The following is a 22243-nucleotide window of genomic DNA, read 5'->3' as shown; positions in this document are numbered from 1 at the left end:
TTTCTAAAAAATAAACATTGAGCTACAGTCAAGCACTATAATCATTTTCTCCTCTATGGAAAGGTTATACAAGACCATTTTAGCCAAGCAAGTATAGGCCTGATTGCTATCAACGAACTTCCGGATCCTGGTTTATCTTGTGAATACGTACTTGAAGGATTTACACAGCAAAGAAATGTGGCGGCATTAGGAGACTGGGGAACCACGAGACTCGGGTTGGAGGTTGGGAGCTGTGGGCTTTTGTGTGCGTGTGTGTGTCCATATATGTGTATCTGATTGTTTTTTGTCTATCTTTACTTGTTGGGAGGAGGAGGAGTGGGGGCTGGGGGTTGGTTTTGTCATGTCTTGTCCTGCGTCATCAGCTGTGTGCGTCTGGTGTTCCTCAGGCAGGTAGCCCCAGGCTGAGCAGCTGTAAATCAGCAAGGCTTGCAGCAGCTCACACTCTTGAATGGACCACTGGAAGGCTTTATAGCAGCTCGCGCAGTGCGTACTTGCTGAAACACACCCTTCAAATGGCATTCATTGCAAAACTCCCGTCATGGCTGCAAACATTTAGTATACATTCGGGCCTTGGAGGGGTTTGTTAATGTACGTGCATTTAACAAAGCACAAAGTGGTTCCTTTGTGATTGCCTCTTTGTATGTTACACATCCATTTTGAGTGTAGAAATTAATAGAGAGGGAAACCTGTGCTTTATTGGTTTTACCACCACACCCAAGGTGGAGAATGTTTTGCCTTGACTTCTCTTTGTCAGAGCACTAACCACAAATGCAAATGCCTTGATGGAAGCATACCGGAACGGACAGTGGAGCAAGCTCAGCTCTATGCAAAGTCAGGCTGACGTGTACAAGTCGGCCACAACTAGGTGTGTCAACCTGCTGTTTTGTCATTTGATCTTGACACTGTGCTGGTGTCATTAGTGATGAGTGAGCCATATGACGCAAATGGATGTAAACAAATCCAACTTGTTTAGATGCACGCTACGTCAGTCCTGATGGAGGAGGGAACACGGAGGGCTCTTCTTAGCCCACACACGGCAAGCCATACATGAGGCGGCTATTGGACACATCATTGCCCGAATTCAGTTTTGATAAAGCTTTGAAATTGAAACATTGTGTTTTTTAATGTTCTGCTTTAGCTCCTGAGTTAGTGTTAATTATGTGTACATGACACAAATAGTTAAGCCAATCACTTACTTTCTTATCTCCTAATTTCGAATTGGACTTAGTATGTGCAAATTAATGTCCAATTCTATTCATATAAAAAATAACAAGCAACATGGAATTTGACTGAAGTTAGTGCAATTTTCTAAAGATTAATATCCTAATTGCTCATTTTAAATCGTGCTAATCTGTTTCTTTATAAAAAAATATTGAGTCTTAACATTCCCTTTATTTTCTATTGCGCCATTCCTGGGACGTTTATTCAGAATTAAGGAAAGAAATTGTTTCTGAAATCAGGAAAGTGTTTGTTTATCAATTATAAAAAACGTTGTTGTCATATACAACAGCTAAATGTTTCCCTTAATATTAGATATGGTAACTCACTAGGTCCAATTGTTATTTCAATGTGATTTCAGGAGAGACAAAATCTGAGTAAATGGCAAAATAATCCTTACCCCCTTCCCACCCAATACTAAAACTGCTACTACTACCATTACATCTACTTCTACTACCACAAAAATAAGACCTAATATCAGACCTAGTTTTAAATTCCCACTGTTCCTTTTACTTAGGCTAGAAGCCTGTTGTATCCGGATAAATACAGGTACCTCTTATTGTAATAATTGTAATAATTTCTACAGTTGTACACAAACAATTTAGATCCTCGCACAAACATGGCCCAGAGCTGACCTCCACTGGGCTTTTGTTTCCTCCAGCAGTACGTACGCCAACTGCTTTTTTTCGCCCTCCATGTCTTTGTCCTTTGTCATTATTTTTGCTCTATTGTATAAGGTGATGTGTGGGCTTGCGTTGGTTTCAGCCCTTGTAAGACGAGCGTGTGTGTGTGTGTGTGTGTGACGACAAGAGCCCATTCCTCATTATCAGGGCGTGCGTCTGCAGGGTGCTGCTGACGCTGTGTGTGTGTCGCGGCGCTGACTGACGTCAGCATCGCCCTGCTCCTCCGTATAAACGTCCTCTGGCTGTCAGAGGCAACTTCTCTCTGCCTGCCCCGCCCCCCACCAATGCCACACACAGACACGTTCTCTCCAATTCTGTTTTCTATACGCACATAATCTTAAACATTCTCTCTCTCTCTCTCTCTCTCTCTCTCTCTCTCTCTCTCTCTCTCTCTCTCTCTCTCTCTCTCTCTCTCTCTCTCTCTCTCTCTCTCTCTCTCTCTCTCTCTCTCTCTCATATACTGACACACACACACTTATTAGTGTGTTTAGTCCACCTATCACACCAAAGTGCAAGAGCCCTGCTCATTTAACACCCAGCTGTAACTAACTGATAGAGCGGTAGCCACTGGCCGACATAGCTTCTATTAAAAATGAGGTAACAATAATACACACCAATAGACTCATGCTAAACTATTTCAGCCGTGGTCTTGTTTTACCAAATGGCTCTGTGTTGTGTCTTTGGTTCTTTATAAGCTGCTTGCCGATCCCCACAACAGTATTCAGCAGCCATTCTTTCGCCTATTGTCCAGCCACCAATCGCAGCCCTCTCACAAATAACTCGTTCTCATGCACATGCTATAAGACCTGCACATGTAGGTGTGCCTGAAGCCGTTGGTACTGGTTGGACTCCTACGCTGGAACTCCATTGCCGTCTCGGGAACTGTCTGTGAGACTGTAGGCTTCATTCGTTTTCATTCAAACTGTTAACATGTTTGCCTGCTTGTGTAAACTTGTACATCATGTGTACACGTATGCATGTGTGGATGAGCAGGCAGTTTTGGACACATGCACACATAGAGCTATTTAACTTGCTTTCTCCATTTAATTGTTATGGTCTTAATGTGTGTGGAGGTCTGCTTTATGTGGTCAGGGACGGGCCAGCGGGTCCATCTCTGGGTACTGTACGCACACTACATTCTGTTGGCATGGCAGAGCCGTTATCTATTTGATATATTCTATTTTATAGATTATGTCCATACATCGCCTCTCCTCTGGTCGCTTTTCTTTGTCCTTTACTGTGCAATCCCTCCATCCACTTCCCTTTTGCTGTGCATCTCTCCATCAACAAGAAAATAGCCCATTGCTGTTGCCATGGTGATTGGAGCATTGTTTGCTGGCCTCTCTGTTGGGTTGCCATGGCAGGGCTTATTTGCCATATTAAATGTTGGGCGGCATTGTACAGATGCTGATGACAAACATCCAACATCCCACTTTGATCAATGACGAGCTGATAAAGACGCTGATGTGTTTAACGCGTGGATGAACCATCACCTCCCATTCCTTGTAAACAAAAGAACATACATTGCTCACTGCAGCCAAATTAGAATATAATTAGACAGAAACAGTAATCGTAGTTGAACACTGCTGCTTACCTATTCATATGATGTATTAAGTCATAATTTATCCTCCTGTTACACTTTATAGTCTAAAAATGGACCTTTAATGACACAGCCACCAAAAGAAGATAGACAGCAATATAGTTGTAGAGTTTTTATGAATATAACTTATCCATTGGTATTTTTTATGAAATTCTATACATTTTCTTGGTTGCATACTATATATATGTCACTGTGAATTGATTCACGGTGACAATCTATGATCTTAAATGTATTATTTAGTAATTTTAGAACGTCTTTTGTTGTTTTTTATGACGTGATGTACGGACAACTCAATATTGATCAGAAGACATCAAAATATGTCTGTATATCTCATGGATGCAGATGGGAATGGGATAGGCTGAGGTGGTTGGCTGTGCTGCTTACATGGGACGGACCGATGTGTTTCGCCCCCTGGTGGTGAGGAGCTGTGGGTCAAGCTGGAGGGAAATATTTACTGCATTGTTTTACCATGGCAAGCTGATTGAAGACCTTAAGGCCCAATCCCATTTCTACCCCTTACCCCTACCCCCTTACCCCAGGGGTAAGGGGTAGAAATGGGATTGGGGAAAGGGGAGTGTTCAGGTAGTCTCCTTATCCTCTTATTATGGTTTTTGGCTTTGGAGCGGTCAACACAGACATCACATTTTTTCTTTGACCAGATTTGTTTCTCCACAAGATTACATTTGATCTGACATTGTTTTTCTTGTAAAAAAAGATGTAATCATTTTTTTATCCTAAAATTATCCTAAATCTATCAGAGGATTAGGCTTTCTCAATTGAGGACAGCATGTGCCACTTTAACTCTACACCGCCTGTGTACAGCACATTAAATATGTAAGAGGGAGCACCTATTTAGTAAAAAAAAACGAACCAATGATGTGCATGATGCCGATTGACGTCGTTGGTGCCAGATCGCATTTCACAACTCCATTGTAGACGTAACATTGTGGTTGATGTGGTTTGGTTTTCTTATTTTGCCTTCTGAGAATCGCTCAGTTTGCTATCTCTTTGAGGTTCAATAGCCAAGCTCTGTGAGAAAGTGTATCTTGCTTTGCAGGAAATAAAAGGAAAGTCAATGCAAATACTGTAAAGATTTTTCTAAGCCCCTTTCATTGATACCTCCTTTTCGAAAGCCAGGCATTTACTGGAAACAGGCACATGCACACGCACATGCAACACACACACACACACACACACACACACACACACACACACACACACACACACACACACACACACACACACACACACACACACACACACACACACACACACACACACAGCAGCTTACAACCACATTTAGTTGTTATCAGTTTCAGCTAGCTTTGTTGTAACGTATGTCTCTTGCCTGTTTTTCAGATGATCTTGTGGGACTGGGATCTAAAACACTGGTACAAGCCACAGTACCAGGTCAGTAAGCAGTAACCAATCAGCATCACCCAATGCACTGCAGTGGTCTGTTATCAATGAGATACCTTCATCAATAATTTTTTCTAACACGTTTCTTCTTTGCTGTTTTCAAATCAACAACTCTGAAATGACGTGTGTGTATGCGTGTGTGTGTGTGCTCGTGTGTGTGTGTGTGTTGGGGATTCATGACACAATGATACCATGAGCTAGAATGAGAAGAGCAAGCGGGGGCTAAAGAATCTCTCACTCCATTTAGTCGCTCACACATCCACCCTAAACCGGCCTTCGACTGGCCTAACTTGTACTCACTCTCCAGACACAAGGCTAAAATCAGCCTTTAGATGCTGTGAGGATGTCCTACTCCTTACACCAACTGCGCACTACATTGCCTAAGTGTGTTTGGGACTCATCTTGTGGCAACCTGGGTTTGAATCTGGTAGTCGGGAGTCTTTTTACCCACTGTTCTTCCAACTAATAAGTATAAAGATAAATGACCCTAATTGACCCATCCTTTCTGTCTGTCTGTTCATTTATGGTGTATGCTTGTGTGTTGGTGTATGGTTGTGTGTTAGTGTATAAGGTGTGGGTTGCTGCATGGTTGTGTGTTGGTGCATGGTTGTGTTAGTCTATGGTTCTGTGTTGGTATATGGGTAGGTTGGTCAATGGATGTGAGTTGGTGTATCGTTGTGTATTACTGTATAGGGGTGTCAGTGGTTGTGTGTTGGGGCATGGTTGTTTGTTGGTGCATGGTTGTGTTTGTCTATGGTTGTGTGTTGGTCTCTGGTTGGTCTATGGTTCTGAATTGGTGTATGATTATGTGTTAGTGTATAGGGGTGTGGTTGTGTGTTGGTGAATGGTTGTGTGTTGGTGCATGGCTGTGTCGCTGAATGGTTGTGTGTTGGTGAATGGTTGTGTGTTTGCGTATGTTTGTTTGTATGATTGTGTGTGTTGGTCCATGGAAGACGGTTGTGATTCATGGTGCACGGTTATGTGTTAAACAATGGTTTTAATTCATGATGACGGGTTGTGTGTGCGTTGGCCCACGGTGTACAGTTGTGCATATCCGTGGTATATCGTAGTTTGTTTATCTGTTGTGTACACGAGGATGCATGCTTGTGTTTCACAAAACACGGTTGTGATTCACGTCGTGTAGGCTGTGTGTTCAACCATGGTTTACGTGTGTTTCGTCTCACCTCGCCAACATGCCAAAAAAAACAAAACATGTGTGCAAAAACTGAGCAGTAATGGACGACTTCTTGCCCATTCCGACGCCTCAATTCACGGTCGTGCGCCGCAGGGGGCCGTGAGTGGCAACGGCGTGGACCTGTCGGTCATCAACGAGGCCAGGAACCTGGTGTCGGAGCTGCTGACGGACTCCTCCCTGCCGCCCCACGCCTCCTCTTCGCTGCGCAGCGTCTCCAGCCTCATGGGGACCTTCTCCGGGTCCTGCCGCCCGCGGGTCAACCCCTTCACGCCCTTCCCCGGCTTCTACTCCTGCGACCCTGTCGACGACTCGGCTGAGCGGCCCGACAGGAAGTCGTTGAAGGTGAGGCCCCGGTGATGTAAAGGGAACGCTATGCGATGCACCGTTCGGTGAACCAAGTGGGAGGGAGGCTTACGGTGTGTTCGAGATGCGTCGTAAACCATCCGCGCCAGTTGCTCTTGTAATTGACGTTATTTCCTGGCTTGTAGCACTTGCAGCGTTCCCGTTTGTCTTTGTCGACATCGCTGTACGACGAGTCATTCATTGGCTAGCCATTGTTATTGTTAGCTACATAGCAAACAAGCTAAACCAACACGACTTTACATTGTATTACACGCACAGCAATACCGTGCAATGCATAAATTGCACGAGATTAAAAGGACCAACGTGGTACAAATACAAACTTAATACATCTCATTATTGGCGCAGCCATCTTTTTTTGTCGAGTTGTACGATTATCCTCGCTGAACTCGGTGGACTCTCAGAATCCCGAGATATTACGACCAAAAGGGGGCGTGCCTCGGTAATATGTAGCGAGAAAGCTGGGCGCTTTCCCACTTTGCAACTCGTGTGGCTGGTGTACGATGTATAATCTCAAACACACCATTAGGATACTCACTGTACCCCGGTGTTCAGTTGGAGTGAGGTGTGTTGGTCGCGTTAACATGCGACTCAATGTGACATGTCAGTTCATTTGCATTGCATAAAGAAAATGGTATGTGGCGACCAGCTCATGGGATATATTGTGGAAATAAGTTGTCATAATTTTGCCAACATGTATATATATCTTTATAAATATTTTTAAAGATCTTCTACTGTTTAACATGGGAAGGAAGTAGACAACCAGGTTTGTACACGCACATGCATACACATACAAATGTCAAGGTAACAGGGATCACTCCTGTGTTGAATGAATGATTGAATGAACACATATTTTCGGCATTCATTATATTTCATTCTTCTGCATATCAGGGGCTGAACAGCCGGAACAGCCTACCTACCCCACAGCTCAGACGGGGCTCCACTTCCTCAGCCCTCCCTCCTCTCGACTCTGCCTCCTTGCGTTGGGAGCGCAACAGTGGCAAGAGAGCCCATCCTGACATGAACCTGACCAGGTACCTAGCACTCTTCCCCACCTTAACCTGACCAGGTACCTAGCACTCTCCCCCACCATAACCTGACCAGGTACCTTTCACACCTCCCCCACCATAACCTGACAGGTAGCTAGCACACCTCCCCCACCTTCACCTGACGGGTTGCTAGCACACCTCCCGTCCCCTTACCAACCCTGAACCCTGTAGCCTTAAAGTTAGCATCTAAATGACAGAATGTTTTTAAGAGTAAATTCCAAAAGTTTCTTTCGAGTTGTCCCTTTCAAACTTTGATCTTCTGGATCAATGCCATTATACTTCATGCTCATTACCAGCAGATGGATCTGTTGTGTAGTAGCCACTTTGTGCCACATGAAAGCAGCAGTGCACTGGTTGTTGCAGCCAATAGGTTCACATTGATGGCATTTACTTTTGTTGATCTATTGACATAGTATTATGAGTACCAAACAATGAAATGTTTTTTTTTGTCTGTTAATAGAACCCAACCCCTCAAAAAAAAAAAACGCGTTAATTTTCTTGCAAAATGAATTATTATCAAATAACGATGAATGAACACATTTACAGTGAAACAATTTCATTTTAAATTTCTGCGAACGGTTGCGTTGTTCCCTTCTACTTTAGCTCAGGGTCTCTGTCCAACGGACCCAATGCCAACCTGCTGACCATCCCCAAGCAGAGATCATCCTCCGTCACCCTCACCTACCACGCAGGCTCCCGAAGAGCAGGTGGGCGGATACGGCCACCTGTAGTCTTTTGCATGGGATCATTATTTCCATTAGTGCGTATTCTTATTTAAAAGCGAGGCGATAATGGTTTATCATTGAACGTGTTTGACTCGGCTTTTATTCCCCTTTATGATCCATCTGTACACTGCATGATTGTTATTATGGTTATTGTGGTTGTAGTTGTATTACTAGACTAGACAGTATAACACTGTGTGTTATGTACACCACTTATTGCAATTCTCAATATTTATAGATTGGTGTAGTGTATGATCTTAAAAGTCTGGTGTGTAGAATTTTAGGAGCATCTAGTGGTGAGGTTGCAGATTGCAACTGACTGAATACCCTCCCGTCAGCCCTCCAACAGCAGCAGTAGCCTTTACTGGCCTGAAGTGACAGCAGTATCAAGTGTCATTTGATAATGATCCTTGATAGATTTAGGAATTGTATTTTAGCGATTTAATCATTAATTGTAAGCTTAAAAGTAAAAGCGATTTATTTTGCGAAAAAGCGACATTTATTTAAATATCACTGAGGCCAATTGTAGGGTTCAAATATATATATTTTTTCTGTAAATAATTTTGTTTAACTAATCACAATTAGGTAACTTTGTCATATGAATCTTGGTCAGTGTACATGTTGTAGGAAGTGGTGGAGTTAGCAGCCTATTTACATTACCCAACAGTCCTGTATCTATAGTGGTAAACTATATTCACAGACCTATAATGATAGCCATCTTTTATACGCCTTGTTAATTCCTCTCGATAGAGGGTTACAGTTAATGCTTGTTACGTGTATTTTGAAATAATGTAATATCACATAAAACACTATATTTCAAAAGTAGCCACGACCGTGATTGGAGCATCAATGCATCGAGTGATAAAAGTACTATTTTCTCCCACCCAGGGGTGTCCCCCAGCCTGAGCCCTCTGGCGTCTCCCATGCACAGCCCCGCTACGGCGGGCCCCCCCTCCACCTCCTCCCTGCTCCTGAGCCGCTCCTCACCCGTGGAGTTTCCAGACACGGCCGACTTCCTGACCAAGCCCAGCGTCAGCCTGAGCACGCACAAGCCCATGGACTTCCAGCAGGCCTACCGTAGCGCCACCGCGTCGCTCTGCACCAGGTAACCACCCCCGCCTGACCTCAGGCAGGCCTACCGTAGCGCCACCGTGTGGCTGTGCACCAGGTAAACACCCCCACCCACCCTGCATCCATCCCTCCGATGCTGCTTCAGAAGGACATAGGATTGACCTGTCTGACCTCAAAAGTCTACACTTTTTTTTTTTTTTGACAGATTCTTTGTAACTTGTGGCCACCCAAAGCCCTTTATAATAACTGCAGCACATTCACCTCCTGATGCACACATTCAACCACTTATGGCGTGGTCCTGCATTCAAGCAACACCTTGAGTCTTGCTCAGGGACACAGAGACCGGAGCTGGAGATCATTTGCCAACCTGCATTATCTCTTGAGCCAAATACATTACAAATCATAAATAGTATATTCTTGCGCCAGAGAAAGTGTTTGGCCAATTAATTCAGACCTAAAGGTATTACTTCTTTGTTGTCTAACTTGTGTGTGCGATGTATGTGTATTGCAGCTGTGGACGTCAGATGGCGAAGGGAGCGTCCAGTGGAGATGCTGGAGAGAGCCAGCAGCCCCACACAACCGATGCTCAACGCAGACGCTCAGGTCCAATACGAATCATTATTTCATTATTGGTGCCTTCAGGGAATTTATTTACATGTGTGTGCAGTTTTAAGGCTGCCTACAGTTCGGTCACTATCGATGAAAGCAAGCTCATAAAGATCTTTGTGACTTTAATTGTTGCAATATAAATGGATTTGTATTGGCTATATGCTGCCATCTATTGGACAACACACACACATTACAAATGGGATGACCTTTAGGACACAAAGTAAATCCTTCTATGCCCGTTAGACATTTAATTAGATATACCTGCAAACAAACAGAATGAGTTCGATATTTTATAATGTCATTTTGTCGAATGTTTGTCTTATATAATATTACTTTGAAATAAGCACCAAATCTCATGGGCTTCAATTAGCCAGTCAAAATGCACTGCTAAAATACATTGTCTGCAAATCCACTGATAAGCAGCACTAAGTCATACAATGCATGAAGTGAACGTGTAAAGCACCACCTACGACATCATCCGTTTGAAGATATGCTTGCTTTCATGTTTTTGTGCGTACATGCGTGTGCACTTATGTGTGCGAGTCTGTGTGCATGCATGGGCTCACATTTGATTGTTTCCTGTTCCTCCACAGCGTGTGAAAGTTTAGAGTTCACGGTGGAGGCGCTGATCAGGGAGGAGAGCGGGGAGGCCAAGGCCTCCGCAGAGAGGAGGTCCGGCGTGGGGGACCAGGGGCCGGCTGAAGAGGAGATGGAGGAGGTGGTGGAGGAGGAGGAGGAGACCCCCAGCACAGCGCTCCAGACGCTCCATTCAGAGGTGTGACTCAGAATCATTTGACGCAAACTCAACCCTCATACAATATGCTAGACCAGCGGTTCCCAACCTTTGACTTTAGGTGCACCACAAATTTGTCAGCAATACAATTGTCAGCAAAGATAAATACACATGCAGGGGCTGAGCAAAGAAGGTCACTCAGCACCCCAACCAAATGATTAGTGCCAGAAGGCCATGGCCAGTGGAACACAGTGCAGGAAAAAGTCAGCAATGCTGCTTATGCTCCCAGTGTGTTTATTTATTCAACACAAATTACACCAAACGTCTTGGAAGAAAAATCCAATGGAAAACATACGCTGGAATGCAAAAAGCAAAACTAATTTTTTAAATAGTAAAAATCGCTTACCCTATATCAACAAAATGTATGCAATCTTTATTTTCAATTATATATATTGTGTGTGACAAACAATGTACAAGACTATACTATTTCTAGTTTATACTATACTAGCCTAACTCAACACCTATATTATATCTACTACTAGACTGATTCATCCAGTTTATACTAGACTACAACCCAACACCTTAACACTATCTACAAGACTATTATTTATCCAGTATATAATATACTAGACTATAAATCAACACCTTTATACTATCTACTAGACTATGATTTATCCAGTTTATACTATACTAGTCTACAACCTAACACCTTTATACTATTTACTAGACTATGATTTATCTAGTATATACTATACTAGACTATAACTTGACACCTATGTTTCAACAGAGACACCGAACTATGAGTTGTAGTCACAAATGTAGGCTAGTACATGTACTGTAATGTAAAATGCTCATGCCATCATAAAGGTTGATGATGACATGCCTTATGCATATTCTTTCATCCTTTCATTATATTGCCCCATTTTTAGATCAGAAACAAATTGAGTGTGTGTGTATGTCTCTGTATTCTTTACCAGGAAATAGACACTAAAACATCACATTCAATCTGATGTAGTGATGGTAATGGTGATATCCCCCCCAAAACCTCATATGTGAAAGCGCTGTACAAATGCACAGACATTTGACTATGAGTCATTAGTTTAGTGATGTTGATGCTTTGGTGACGACGTCTGTTATGTGTTGCATGCTGTTCCCAGGGTAACCAGGAGTTCCAACTAGACCCCCTGCTGGAAGAGCACCACGCCCTCATGGAGCGCATCAACAGCTGGAACTTCCAGATCTTTGACTTGGTGGACCGAACTGGAGGGAAGACGGGGCGAATACTAAGCTATGTACGTTCCTCCCTTAAGGCGTTTACTTTTCTTTTTTTTTATATATATACAGAATTTCATGCGCTGATAAATATAGGGAAGGTAATGTTAGAAACGTTTTGGGATTAGTTATTTGGGATTAGTTGGTAATGGTAGCAATGGGGTCAGTTCCAAGTAGCTGGCTGGGATTTTTGTTTATTTTATTGGGACTCAGTGTTCTATCAAGAGGGATATTGATGATGCTCACGGTTGGACTCGATGTGTGCTGAGTTGGTCAGTAAAGAGCAAGTCATTCTACATTCAGTATATCCATGCTCCACTCGGGTATTATATAATAACTTAACCAAACATAGCAAGGATGTCTTTACTTTTTGAAAACTGACTCAAGCAAGCGCTTTCCTGCACTGTCAGGATTGATCGGAAAAATGTGCGTTCAATGCAGACTTCAAAGGCCATGATCTATTGCACCCTTTAAATGTGATGGAGCAGGGAATTCCCAAGCCGTCATTGCTATTTCAGTGCTGTAATTGGTTGAAGCCTAGTGTCAGCCTTTCCGTTCGTTTGCGCCATGTCACAATGGAAAACCTTTGCGCGACTAGTTGAAGCCATTTAAAGTTTGCCAGTTATTTTTTTAACTTGCTGATAAAAATCAAATCAAACAAAACTGTGTATTAAAATAGTATGATAATCTACTTGTTTTCTTTTTTTAAGAAATGTGGTGCTCTGGTTAACTACAGAGCTTATTGTAGTGAAATACTTTGAACCTGCAGCAATTCACATTACAAAACAATGTTAGTAAGGTATATTCCTCGTTTTTGGTCTAATCCCTGCTCGTTTCTGCTGCGAGCCATCGCGGAGAGCTTAAAAATAACAACATGCCGAAAACCAAAGAACATTCACACTGCACCTTGGCTTGCCGTGCAGTGTGCAAGGAGCGATTTTATCTCCGATATCCGCCGTAGGTCCGACAAAGAGACCAGCCATGATGGTTTCAGAAGTGTCACGTAAATCACTGCTTAAATAGCCTGCTGTAGGCAAGGTTTAACAAATTGTACTAAGCGTGTAAGTAGAGTAATCGCTTATAACTTTAATGAAGACACGACACGTGAAGTTGCTTGTTAAAGTACAATTTTAACAAGGAAGGAAAAACAACATGCCTTGGAATAAAATAGTCCTTGAATTGGCAATATATGGTTGTTTGTTGGCATTTTCTAAACCAATTAGACGATAGAAAGAAGTCACCACTTCTGCCCCGGGCGGGGTTATCTCAGAGCTTACATGCTTTGTACTAGGTTTGTCCCAAGTTCCATGATAACAGAACTGAGAGTAGTCTAATCTTTGTATCTGAAACCGAAAAGGATCCAGCTGTTGTGTATGTGTGTTTTTTGTTTGTGTGTGCGGAAGGGACTTAGAGATTTCATTTTATTTCCCCAGGTGACGTACACCCTGTTCCGAGATACGTGTCTGTTTGAGATCTTTAAGATCCCTGTGAAGGAGTTCATGATGTACTTTTGTGCCCTAGAGGACGGATACAGGGACATTCCTTGTGAGTAGTTCCCCGATGAGGATATAAGCTTAATGATGTTTGCTCCATTTATTTTAAGAACAAACTTAAAGCGGCCATTGGTAAGAGTTTGAGAGTTGTTAAGAGAGAAATTGACTCCGATGAAACTCTGGAACTAAACAACACAAAAAAGCTTACATATCTCCACCAAGTTCTGAAATTAGCACATTGAATTTTCACTCACTTATAGCTGACAGATGGCCATGCCGTTTCCAACCCATTCGACTCAAATAATAGCTCTTAAATCTTACCTACAGTACCTTTTTTTTAATAAATGTATATGCATGCATACATTATTATTATGACGATAATTGTTGCAATTGTTGGTCTAGAATTGAGAAGCCATATAGGTCCTTTTTGAGAATGTTTGGTAACGTTTCCCTAACATGTCAAATGTATCATAACAGATCATAACAGGGTCCATGCTACTGATGTGCTCCATGCGGTCTGGTATCTGACCACTCGGCCAATCCCTGGATTCCAGCAGATCCACACTGAACATGTGACCGGAAGTGACACAGGTAAACCGGGATAAAGGCCGGAGGGATTACCTACCAAACAAAAGTGCATTTTAGTATAGGTGTCAATGCGGTTGTCATGCCAGGAGGCAAAGCTGCTTTTAGGTATTCTGCTATTTTCTTATTTGGTTGAATCAACATAGAGGTATTGGTATACATCAAATGCTTATGTGTTGTTTTCGTTGTTGCGACAGACTCAGACAGCGGCATCTCACCCGGCAGGGTGTCCTATGCCTCCTCCAAGAGCTCCTCTATTTCGGATGACAGCTACGGCTGCCTGGCCTGGAACATCCCCGCCCTGGAGCTCATGGCCCTCTATGTAGCAGCCGCCATGCACGACTACGACCACCCAGGTCGCACCAACGCCTTCTTAGTAGCCACTAACGCAGCACAGGTAACGCACACATCGCTCGTCTGGGCTACGGCTGCAGTGGTTGGTCCATCGGAAATAAATAATATCTGTCTAATTAATTGTCATTCATCAAGTGCAGTTACAAAACATTTGCAACATAGTTGGTTAATGGATCATTATGAAACTAATTCTTTCTTATTTTTAAGACATCATTTTGGACTCTGGTAACTTGTGATGGGCTTTTGCTAATATTTGACATTTTTATAGTATGATGAATTCATTACTACGAAGAAATTATCGCTGCAGCCCTAATGTTGTTGAACCTACATGTTCTGTATTATGAGTTTCCTTTTGGCAAAATTATGACAATAACTTGATTTCATAAAAATACACGGCCTAAACATCCTGTGTATGGATTCAATGTGTTCAGACAAACTTCATGAGTTGTCACAATAGGTTCCTTAATTGTATACCTATATGTGCTATGTGCTATGTACTATACTACAAATAGTAGTCTTAGTTAAATAGACATTCCGTTTTCATGTTGACTTAGATGGAATAGGTATCCTACTCTAATGTTAATCTTTAACTTTTGCTTTCACTGTCCTCATTTTACTGGCCAAGTCAGTACTTGAACCTATAGCAAATGTTACGTCCGGTAAAACATACAAACTTTGTCCTACATCTAGAGTACACATTGTTTATTTTCAGGGGTGCTGGGACATCTCTTTCGTCTAGTTATGTCATTAGTTAGTGTTTGCTGCGAAAGATGAGAATGACGCAGGGAGACCTGAATGCACTTAGCACTCAAAGGTTCAGAATGCCTCTTTCTGGTTAACACAGAAGCTGTGAAAGGAGTCAAGACTTATAATCAGGGATGGATAAGTGAACATTCCCCCGTTCCATGCTAGTCTGAGTGGGTTCTGGTGATGCGATATGGAGAGACACCTAGGTATCACCATAAATGATCCCATGAGCATCCTAATCTGAAAGCCTCAACTTAATCTGTTATCTTCTTCTGGTGTTACGTTGTGATTATAAATGATGTGGCAGCTGTGCAAACAGTTTGCTCCAAAGGGACTCAATAATGAATTGATGAAAAGAAATGCATCACAAAGTCGCTTGGACAACTTTTTTTTCAAATCAATTCAATCAGGAATGTATTATGCAAGAACACCACAAAGAACTATCTGGTTTAAGAGGGTCTCCTACTCCTTAAGGATTGATAGGGTTAGGTGAGATTCATAAGTAAGAAAGGCGAAATCTCTGGAACATAGAACATGGTCTGGATCAACCCGTGTAGTCAAACGGCCTGTGTGTGTGTCCATGGTCACTGAGGCTCGAAGACTGTAGGCAGGGGCTTTGTTTCTGGGTTTGTCACCCTAATGTCTCAGCGGGTATGTTGTCTTGATGCTCGCAGAGCCCAAATGTCCCTAAAGGAGACTGAGTGCAGGCTATTGTGCTGGGTCACCATAATGAAGTCCTCCATGAATTGATTCCCGAAACAACGTCATCTGAAGATAAAAAAAAAAATATTGAGTGATTAATTATTCAGGCCTACTTAGAAAAGGGTGAAAAACTTTAATATTTTCTTCTTCATATAATTTTTAGTAGGTTTCTGGGCTTCCATATATTTGTTTTATATTTCATCTTTCGTTCTTGCGAAGGGACAGACAAAAGACACAAGAGACGAACCTTGTAGTTCATTCCTGACTTATTTTTCACCCAGAAAGCTGGCTGGTGGCTACCAGCCTGTGTCTGACTCATATCACCATCAGGCTATATCCTTGTTTAACTAACCAGTAGCTGAGGGGTTGCTTCTAAGCAGGAGTGTGTATATCTTCCCAGTAACCCATACCATATGTAATCCGGAATCCATGTTATAAACAGCAGTTCCTGCAACAACAACAAAAAATGTCGAGAAGTAAAATATATATATCTTAGACAATGCCAATTGCATGTAGTAAAGCATAAAGTCTTAAAAGTAATAGTGTTAAGCAAACCACGTCCAATTATTAAATCTATTGAAGTAAAAGTTGTGTGGAAGTTGTCTGTGGCGTGTGTTGACTCCAACCGCGACATGACATAATCCGTCTTATCAGCGCCAGACCAGCACACCTCATGCGGGCCGATTGCAGGTTGTTAGTTTAGTAGAAAGGTGAAAAGGTTAACAGTATACGCCTGTTTAAATAATTTATTTGCACAAAATAGATTATTACTAGGTTACCGCTGATAGTGTCTGTGCTGGGCAAAAGTCCCAGGAAAAGGAGTTGAATGAAAGGCGAGGGAACCCTGAACTTATTGATTATCAATAATGTCAACAGCCCACATGTCTGGAAAAAGCCTCTCTGAATCGGGAAATGTGTGTATATTCAAGTAACATCCCTTTTATTCGTATGTGTTCATCCAAATGTTGTCCCATATCCCATGATATGCTTTTGCCGTCACCACCACTGGTATTTTGTCGTGTTTGTTTGCCGTAAGCGTCTGCGTGACGTACAACGCGCGACAGAACATCATCAAAATCGGTAAAGGCAGCTCAAAGGGCAGAGGTCGTTAAGAAGGAATTAGGATATCAAACCCTGAAAGAGATGAGATTAGAGACAGCAACCTTTTCTCTTTTATTTTCTTTGTTTGACGTGTCCTCTCTCCTTTCCTCCCGTCTTTCTCCCCCGCCGTGTGGGCGTGGACCTGCAGGCGGTGCTGTACAACGACCGCTCGGTGCTGGAGAACCATCACGCGGCCTCCGCCTGGAGCCTCTATCTGTCCCAGCCCCAGTTCAACTTCCTGCTCAACCTTGACCACGTGGAGTTCAAGCGCTTTCGCTTCCTTGTCATCGAGGCCATACTCGCCACGGACCTCAAGAAGCACTTTGACTTCCTGGCCGAGTTCAATGCCAAGGTATGAGCAAAGCAACGTTGATTCAAAGTTACAAATGCTGGGTGTTTTGAATTTGATCGGGTTGCGCGTTCTGATCTTATAGATTCAAATCCCATGATCCATGTATTCAAATGTTGTCATCTTATTTGTTTCTGCTCTCCCTTTTACTTGAATATATTCAAACCAGGTGAATGATGTAAACAGTCCAGGTATCGACTGGACCAATGAGAACGACAGGCTGCTAGTGTGCCAGGTCTGCATTAAGCTTGCAGACATCAACGGACCGGCCAAAACCCGTGACTTGCACCTCAAATGGACAGAAGGCATCGTCAATGAGTTTTATGAGCAGGTAGGCCATGAATGCATAGGTAAAAACACAGTCACGTAACACTGGACACGAGCACTCTGGCAGACTCCCCCTCTCGCCAAGGCAAACAGTTCTCTGTTTGGTCGTCAGTACGCAATCAATACAACTTGACCTGTCTGTGACAGTCAGCCCAATGCATGTCTGACTGACTTTTATTCTAGCTCCTTTGAACTTCTTCCACTACTTTTAACTGCCACTTCCTTTGGAATATGTTTGTGGTACGAAAAATATTGCATTGCTTCCTGTGTAGCAGGATAATTGCATACGAGTGTACAGAGTCTGAGGTTAAATAAAGTAAAAGAATGTGACACATTTTGCTCTCAATCAATGAAAGATAATACAAAGCCTCTACGTCTAAAGGAATTGCTTACAAAATCAAATATGCCTAGTTTCTAAATGGGTCAAATCATCCATCGTAAAACTTTAATTGGCCTTATAGCCAATTACTTACTGACGGTTACTTTACCATCAGTAGTGCAGCGGTCGCGGCTAAAGAAATATTGTTCTATTTAAACAATTTTGTAACAGTTCCAGGTAAGTATCTTGAGTTCTGGGTAAATATGCATAATAAGATGCATCTTATACTACGTAGAGGCTTATTTGTAGCATTTTGAATACACAACCCCATTTAACCGCTCCTTTTGCTTATCGAAAATGCTGCCTTATCTTTGAAAATGTGCCATTGTAAGCAGGTGTTGTGTGCTCTCTTTAGGGGGATGAGGAGGCCAGCCTGGGGTTACCCGTCAGCCCCTTCATGGACCGCTCCTCGCCACAGCTGGCCAAGCTGCAGGAGTCCTTCATAACTCACATTGTCGGACCGCTGTGCAACTCTTACGATGCTGCAGGCCTCCTCCCTGGTTACTGGATCAACGAAGAGGAAGGGTCAGAAGATGAGGATGAAGAGGGGCCGGTAGACACAGATACCGACGAAGATGAGCTCGATGAGGAACTCTCGCCAAGTAAGATATACAACATGGCACTACATTTTTGTGTAGGTAAGACAGGAGAGTTGCAGAGAGAAAGACTAGGGGAGCGCAAGATTTAGGAACAAAATCCAGAAAGTGCTGGCCCCCAGTCTGCTCGCTGGCTGCATACGTTTCTCCCCCATTGGGAAATGTTGCATTCACACACCATTGATGGAGCGATGCTTAGCCCTTGTGTGCACCTGTGATTGACGGGTATGACGGATTCCCTGAACCAAAACGGGAAGAAAGGCCCTGATCAGAAATGAGCCGTCTATTCTCTTAATTGTCTAACACAGCGGCAGTCAACCAGGACAGATATTCTCTCCGAGAATTTCACCCACGAAGAGCTGACGGATGGCTGAGGCATTTCAAACAAAACAACACTAAGATTACCGCTGTCACGTCTAACAGTGTCTGTCATGCTGCTTATTTTCGATTCCAATCTTAATATGTTCTGTAGCGATTTCCTCCTCTAGGCAGCGCCCTATATAAATCCTGTTGGGTTGTGGTGTTGATGATGATGATGATGATGATAATGATAATGATGTGTTGCCTTCCAGAGAGAAGGAAGGGTCGGCGCAGGTTGTTCTGCAACATCATGCAGCATCTGACGGAGAACCACAAGGTGTGGAAGAAGACCATAGAGGAAGAGGACAGGAGCAAGGACCTGGGCAAGCAGCAGCAGCAGCAGCAGCAAGAGCGCCTGCCCCCCTGCCTGCCCCCCAATCAGCCCCCCAGTCTGCCGCCCAGCCTCCCCTCCTCCCCTTCTGATGACATCCAGGTCATCCAGGAGGAGGAGGAGGGAGAGGAACGTCAATAGAGGGGGACAAAGGACAGATGAAGAGTGAGAGAGGCTAACAAAGTGTTGCCCAAAAAACGCTCTCTGCCTTTCACCTAACAAACTCAGCTCCACGTATACGATATATTGTTCACACAAACACACAAGAATTACACTATCATTCACACACACATTAAACAAACACAGACACACAAACAAAAACACAGATTATAGTCTCACGCATACACACACACACACACACACACACACATGACACACCCTTCACTGTGCTGACATGTTGATGAGTAAAACACGGCCTTACTACTGTGAGCGGACCCCTGCTGTGATGGCGGGAGCCCCCACTCCTATGCACTTTCACCCCCCGGAGAGTCAAGGGCTCCCTGGGGGAAGGAAAGCACCAGAACTCTCAGTGATTGGTGCAAACAGAGAGACAGATCAGAGAGAGGAAGAATTCCTCGCTGAAATGCTGCCTTGATTGCAGAACGCTTAACTCCTAACCCCCCTTAGGTACAAAAAAAAAGAACTCCGTCTAACAAAAACTTAAAGTTATGTTAAGGAAAATCATGAATAAGGAAGTGATTGACAAGTGTACCAAAGTGAACAGTTTGAAACATGGGAAGAGCAGAGACGGAGAGCCTCCATGTCAGGTATATTTTAGACTTCTATATCAAATGTGCCTGTCTGAACATATACCGAGTCCTCATTGAGTCCACGTTGGCCAAAATCCTGGGCTTGTGTAGTTCTCTCCCCTTGCTGGTGACACGAAACACTGTATCAGAGTCAGTCACGAAGACTATATGAATTGTTGACTGACAAATAGCATTATATCTGCATCATTTTGGATGCTTTTACTCATGTGTACCACCTGCCTTTTGTGTTGGATTCTCTATTCCGTTGCCTCTTTTTTTTTGTCTGTGTGAATGTTTCGTCTTTGTGCATGCAATTAAGCAAGCGTGTGTGTGTGTGTGTGTTTGTGAGGGAGTGTGTAAGCGGTTGTGTCTGTCCTTGCACGCCTGGATGTGTGTGTGTGTCTGCGTGTGTGTGTGTGTGTGTGTGCATGCGTGCGTCCGTGTATGTGTTTTCCTCTGGTGTTTTAACATGTTCCAGTCAGATTCGGAGTGCTATTTCAATGAAGGGATTCTGTTTTTATTTTAACTACAAGTATTTTTTAAGGGTAACTCAGGATTCAAGCAAAGTTTAATAATTATTTTGCAAATATTATTGTCATGGGTGTTGAATACACTTTTAAATCAAAGAAAATTTAATCTGGATGACTGAAGTAGTTTTTAATCTTTTTATGAACAACTTGGAAACAGCTACAAATTGAAGCACTTGAACTGATCTTTGGCGGAGGAGCTAGTGTGCCGACTATCTGACACAAACTGTTTGCATCCATTCTAATGTCGGAGGCGGAACGCTTCTCTTAAGTGTCAGCAGGATGTACATTAGGGGATTTGCAGCAACGTTCCATGGTTCGGCAAACCATGTAACGGTATAACCATGAGGTTGGTCGTTGGTTTCACTGTTGTTTGCACAGGTTCTGTTTTCTTTCACATTACTACCCCATCATTGAAATTTTAGTGAATCAGCACACTGATATTTAGACAAGCTTTTTCATCCTCTCACTCCAACTGTCTTTTGCTTTGTCTTTTTCTTTGGCTTTCTTTCTTTGTTTCTCTCAATCATGTTGCGTCTGTCCTGCCAACCCGTGACCCAGGCCAGTGTGTACAGAAGAGAACCAGAGATTCTCTTTCCATCTGGTTTGGTTTTTAGCTGTGTTGATTGATTGTTTTTTTTTGTGATGTGTGACTAGACGGGTGTAAAAACCAACAAATCAACAAATCCCAACCACATTAGCTCTCCACTTTTATCCGTAAAAACTTTCGGCATTCCACTGAAACAAGACATTTAATTACATACAGTTAGTTAAATCCTAGCCTGTACCGATAGCCCATAATTGTATCATCATTTTTTGAGTATGAAATATAATTCATTAAAGTAATATTCTAATGACAAAAATAGGTAGTGTGCACATTTTAATACCAAACAAGTATTTAGCCTCTGCACAAAAACAGTATGTGCATATAAATATGCTGTGTTTTTGAATTAATCACCTGATTGCATCTGTTTTGTACATGCAGCTGGTATACATGTATTGTACATTGAGTCCCTGTAATTACCTTTTTTCTTTTCCGCATTTTTATGTTCAATCTATTTCCGGGTCTTCAACTGTGGGTTATAATTTTTTCTTTTGGTGTTCTATATTTCGGCTTTGTTTGAGCATTTCAGCATCTCCCTTCTTTGTATCATAACCACTCTGGCCCTCGTTGTTTTTCTATCACTGTTGTCTTAGTGTCAGTCCAGTCAACCAATTGTCAACTTGACCCCTTTTATTGGCTGAGGGACGTAAACGACACATGTAGTCACATAACCATGAGGCATGAGTCAGAGCTGGGGTCAACATAGTGTGTGTGGCAGCAGCTCGGTGCACACTCTACGCAGATAAGCCCTCACAGCCTCCAACCAGCCCATCTGTCACTAAACTCGTGATGTTAAAAGTTGACCATTTGTTGGCCCCTCACTGTGCCCACCGCACAGTGTCCTCTGATTGGTTGTGCCATAAATTCATCTACCGATGGCTGTTCACCCTTATGTAGCATTCAGATGTGTGCATTTATTTAACGTAACAATTCACCCATATCAATGTTGTTGTTGGAGAAGGGGTGATTTTTGTTATTTATAGCTTGTCATAAACCACCATCCAAGTATCTGCAGTTCTCTCTTTTCTTTGTTTCAGTGTGTGTGTGTGTGTGTGTGTGTGTGTGTGTGTGTGTGTGTGTGTGTGTGTGTGTGTGTGTGTGTGTGTGT

At 42.9% G+C, this 22243-nt stretch overlaps 1 protein-coding gene across 1 annotated transcript in view; it reads left to right on the top strand.

The window, feature by feature from the left end:
* Positions 1-22178, top strand: part of pde3b (phosphodiesterase 3B) — a 37394-nt gene extending 15216 nt beyond the window's left edge. The window contains exons 2-16 of the mRNA XM_056608513.1: positions 4861-4911; positions 6209-6457; positions 7367-7509; positions 8128-8231; positions 9135-9351; positions 9829-9920; positions 10520-10701; positions 11817-11951; positions 13365-13476; positions 13902-14015; positions 14207-14406; positions 17062-17265; positions 17432-17593; positions 18324-18570; positions 19137-22178. Of these exons, the coding sequence (XP_056464488.1) occupies positions 4861-4911; positions 6209-6457; positions 7367-7509; positions 8128-8231; positions 9135-9351; positions 9829-9920; positions 10520-10701; positions 11817-11951; positions 13365-13476; positions 13902-14015; positions 14207-14406; positions 17062-17265; positions 17432-17593; positions 18324-18570; positions 19137-19396 (2472 nt within the window). The 3' untranslated portion in view covers positions 19397-22178. The remainder of the gene's footprint in view (positions 1-4860; positions 4912-6208; positions 6458-7366; positions 7510-8127; positions 8232-9134; positions 9352-9828; positions 9921-10519; positions 10702-11816; positions 11952-13364; positions 13477-13901; positions 14016-14206; positions 14407-17061; positions 17266-17431; positions 17594-18323; positions 18571-19136) is intronic.
* The last annotated feature ends 65 nt before the right edge of the window (positions 22179-22243 follow it).

The sequence above is a fragment of the Gadus chalcogrammus genome, chromosome 14 (genome assembly GCF_026213295.1).
Source record: "Gadus chalcogrammus isolate NIFS_2021 chromosome 14, NIFS_Gcha_1.0, whole genome shotgun sequence".
NCBI lineage: Eukaryota > Metazoa > Chordata > Actinopteri > Gadiformes > Gadidae > Gadus > Gadus chalcogrammus.
The sequence above is the reverse complement of the archived record's forward strand: the minus strand, read 5'-3'. Positions and strand labels throughout refer to the sequence as shown.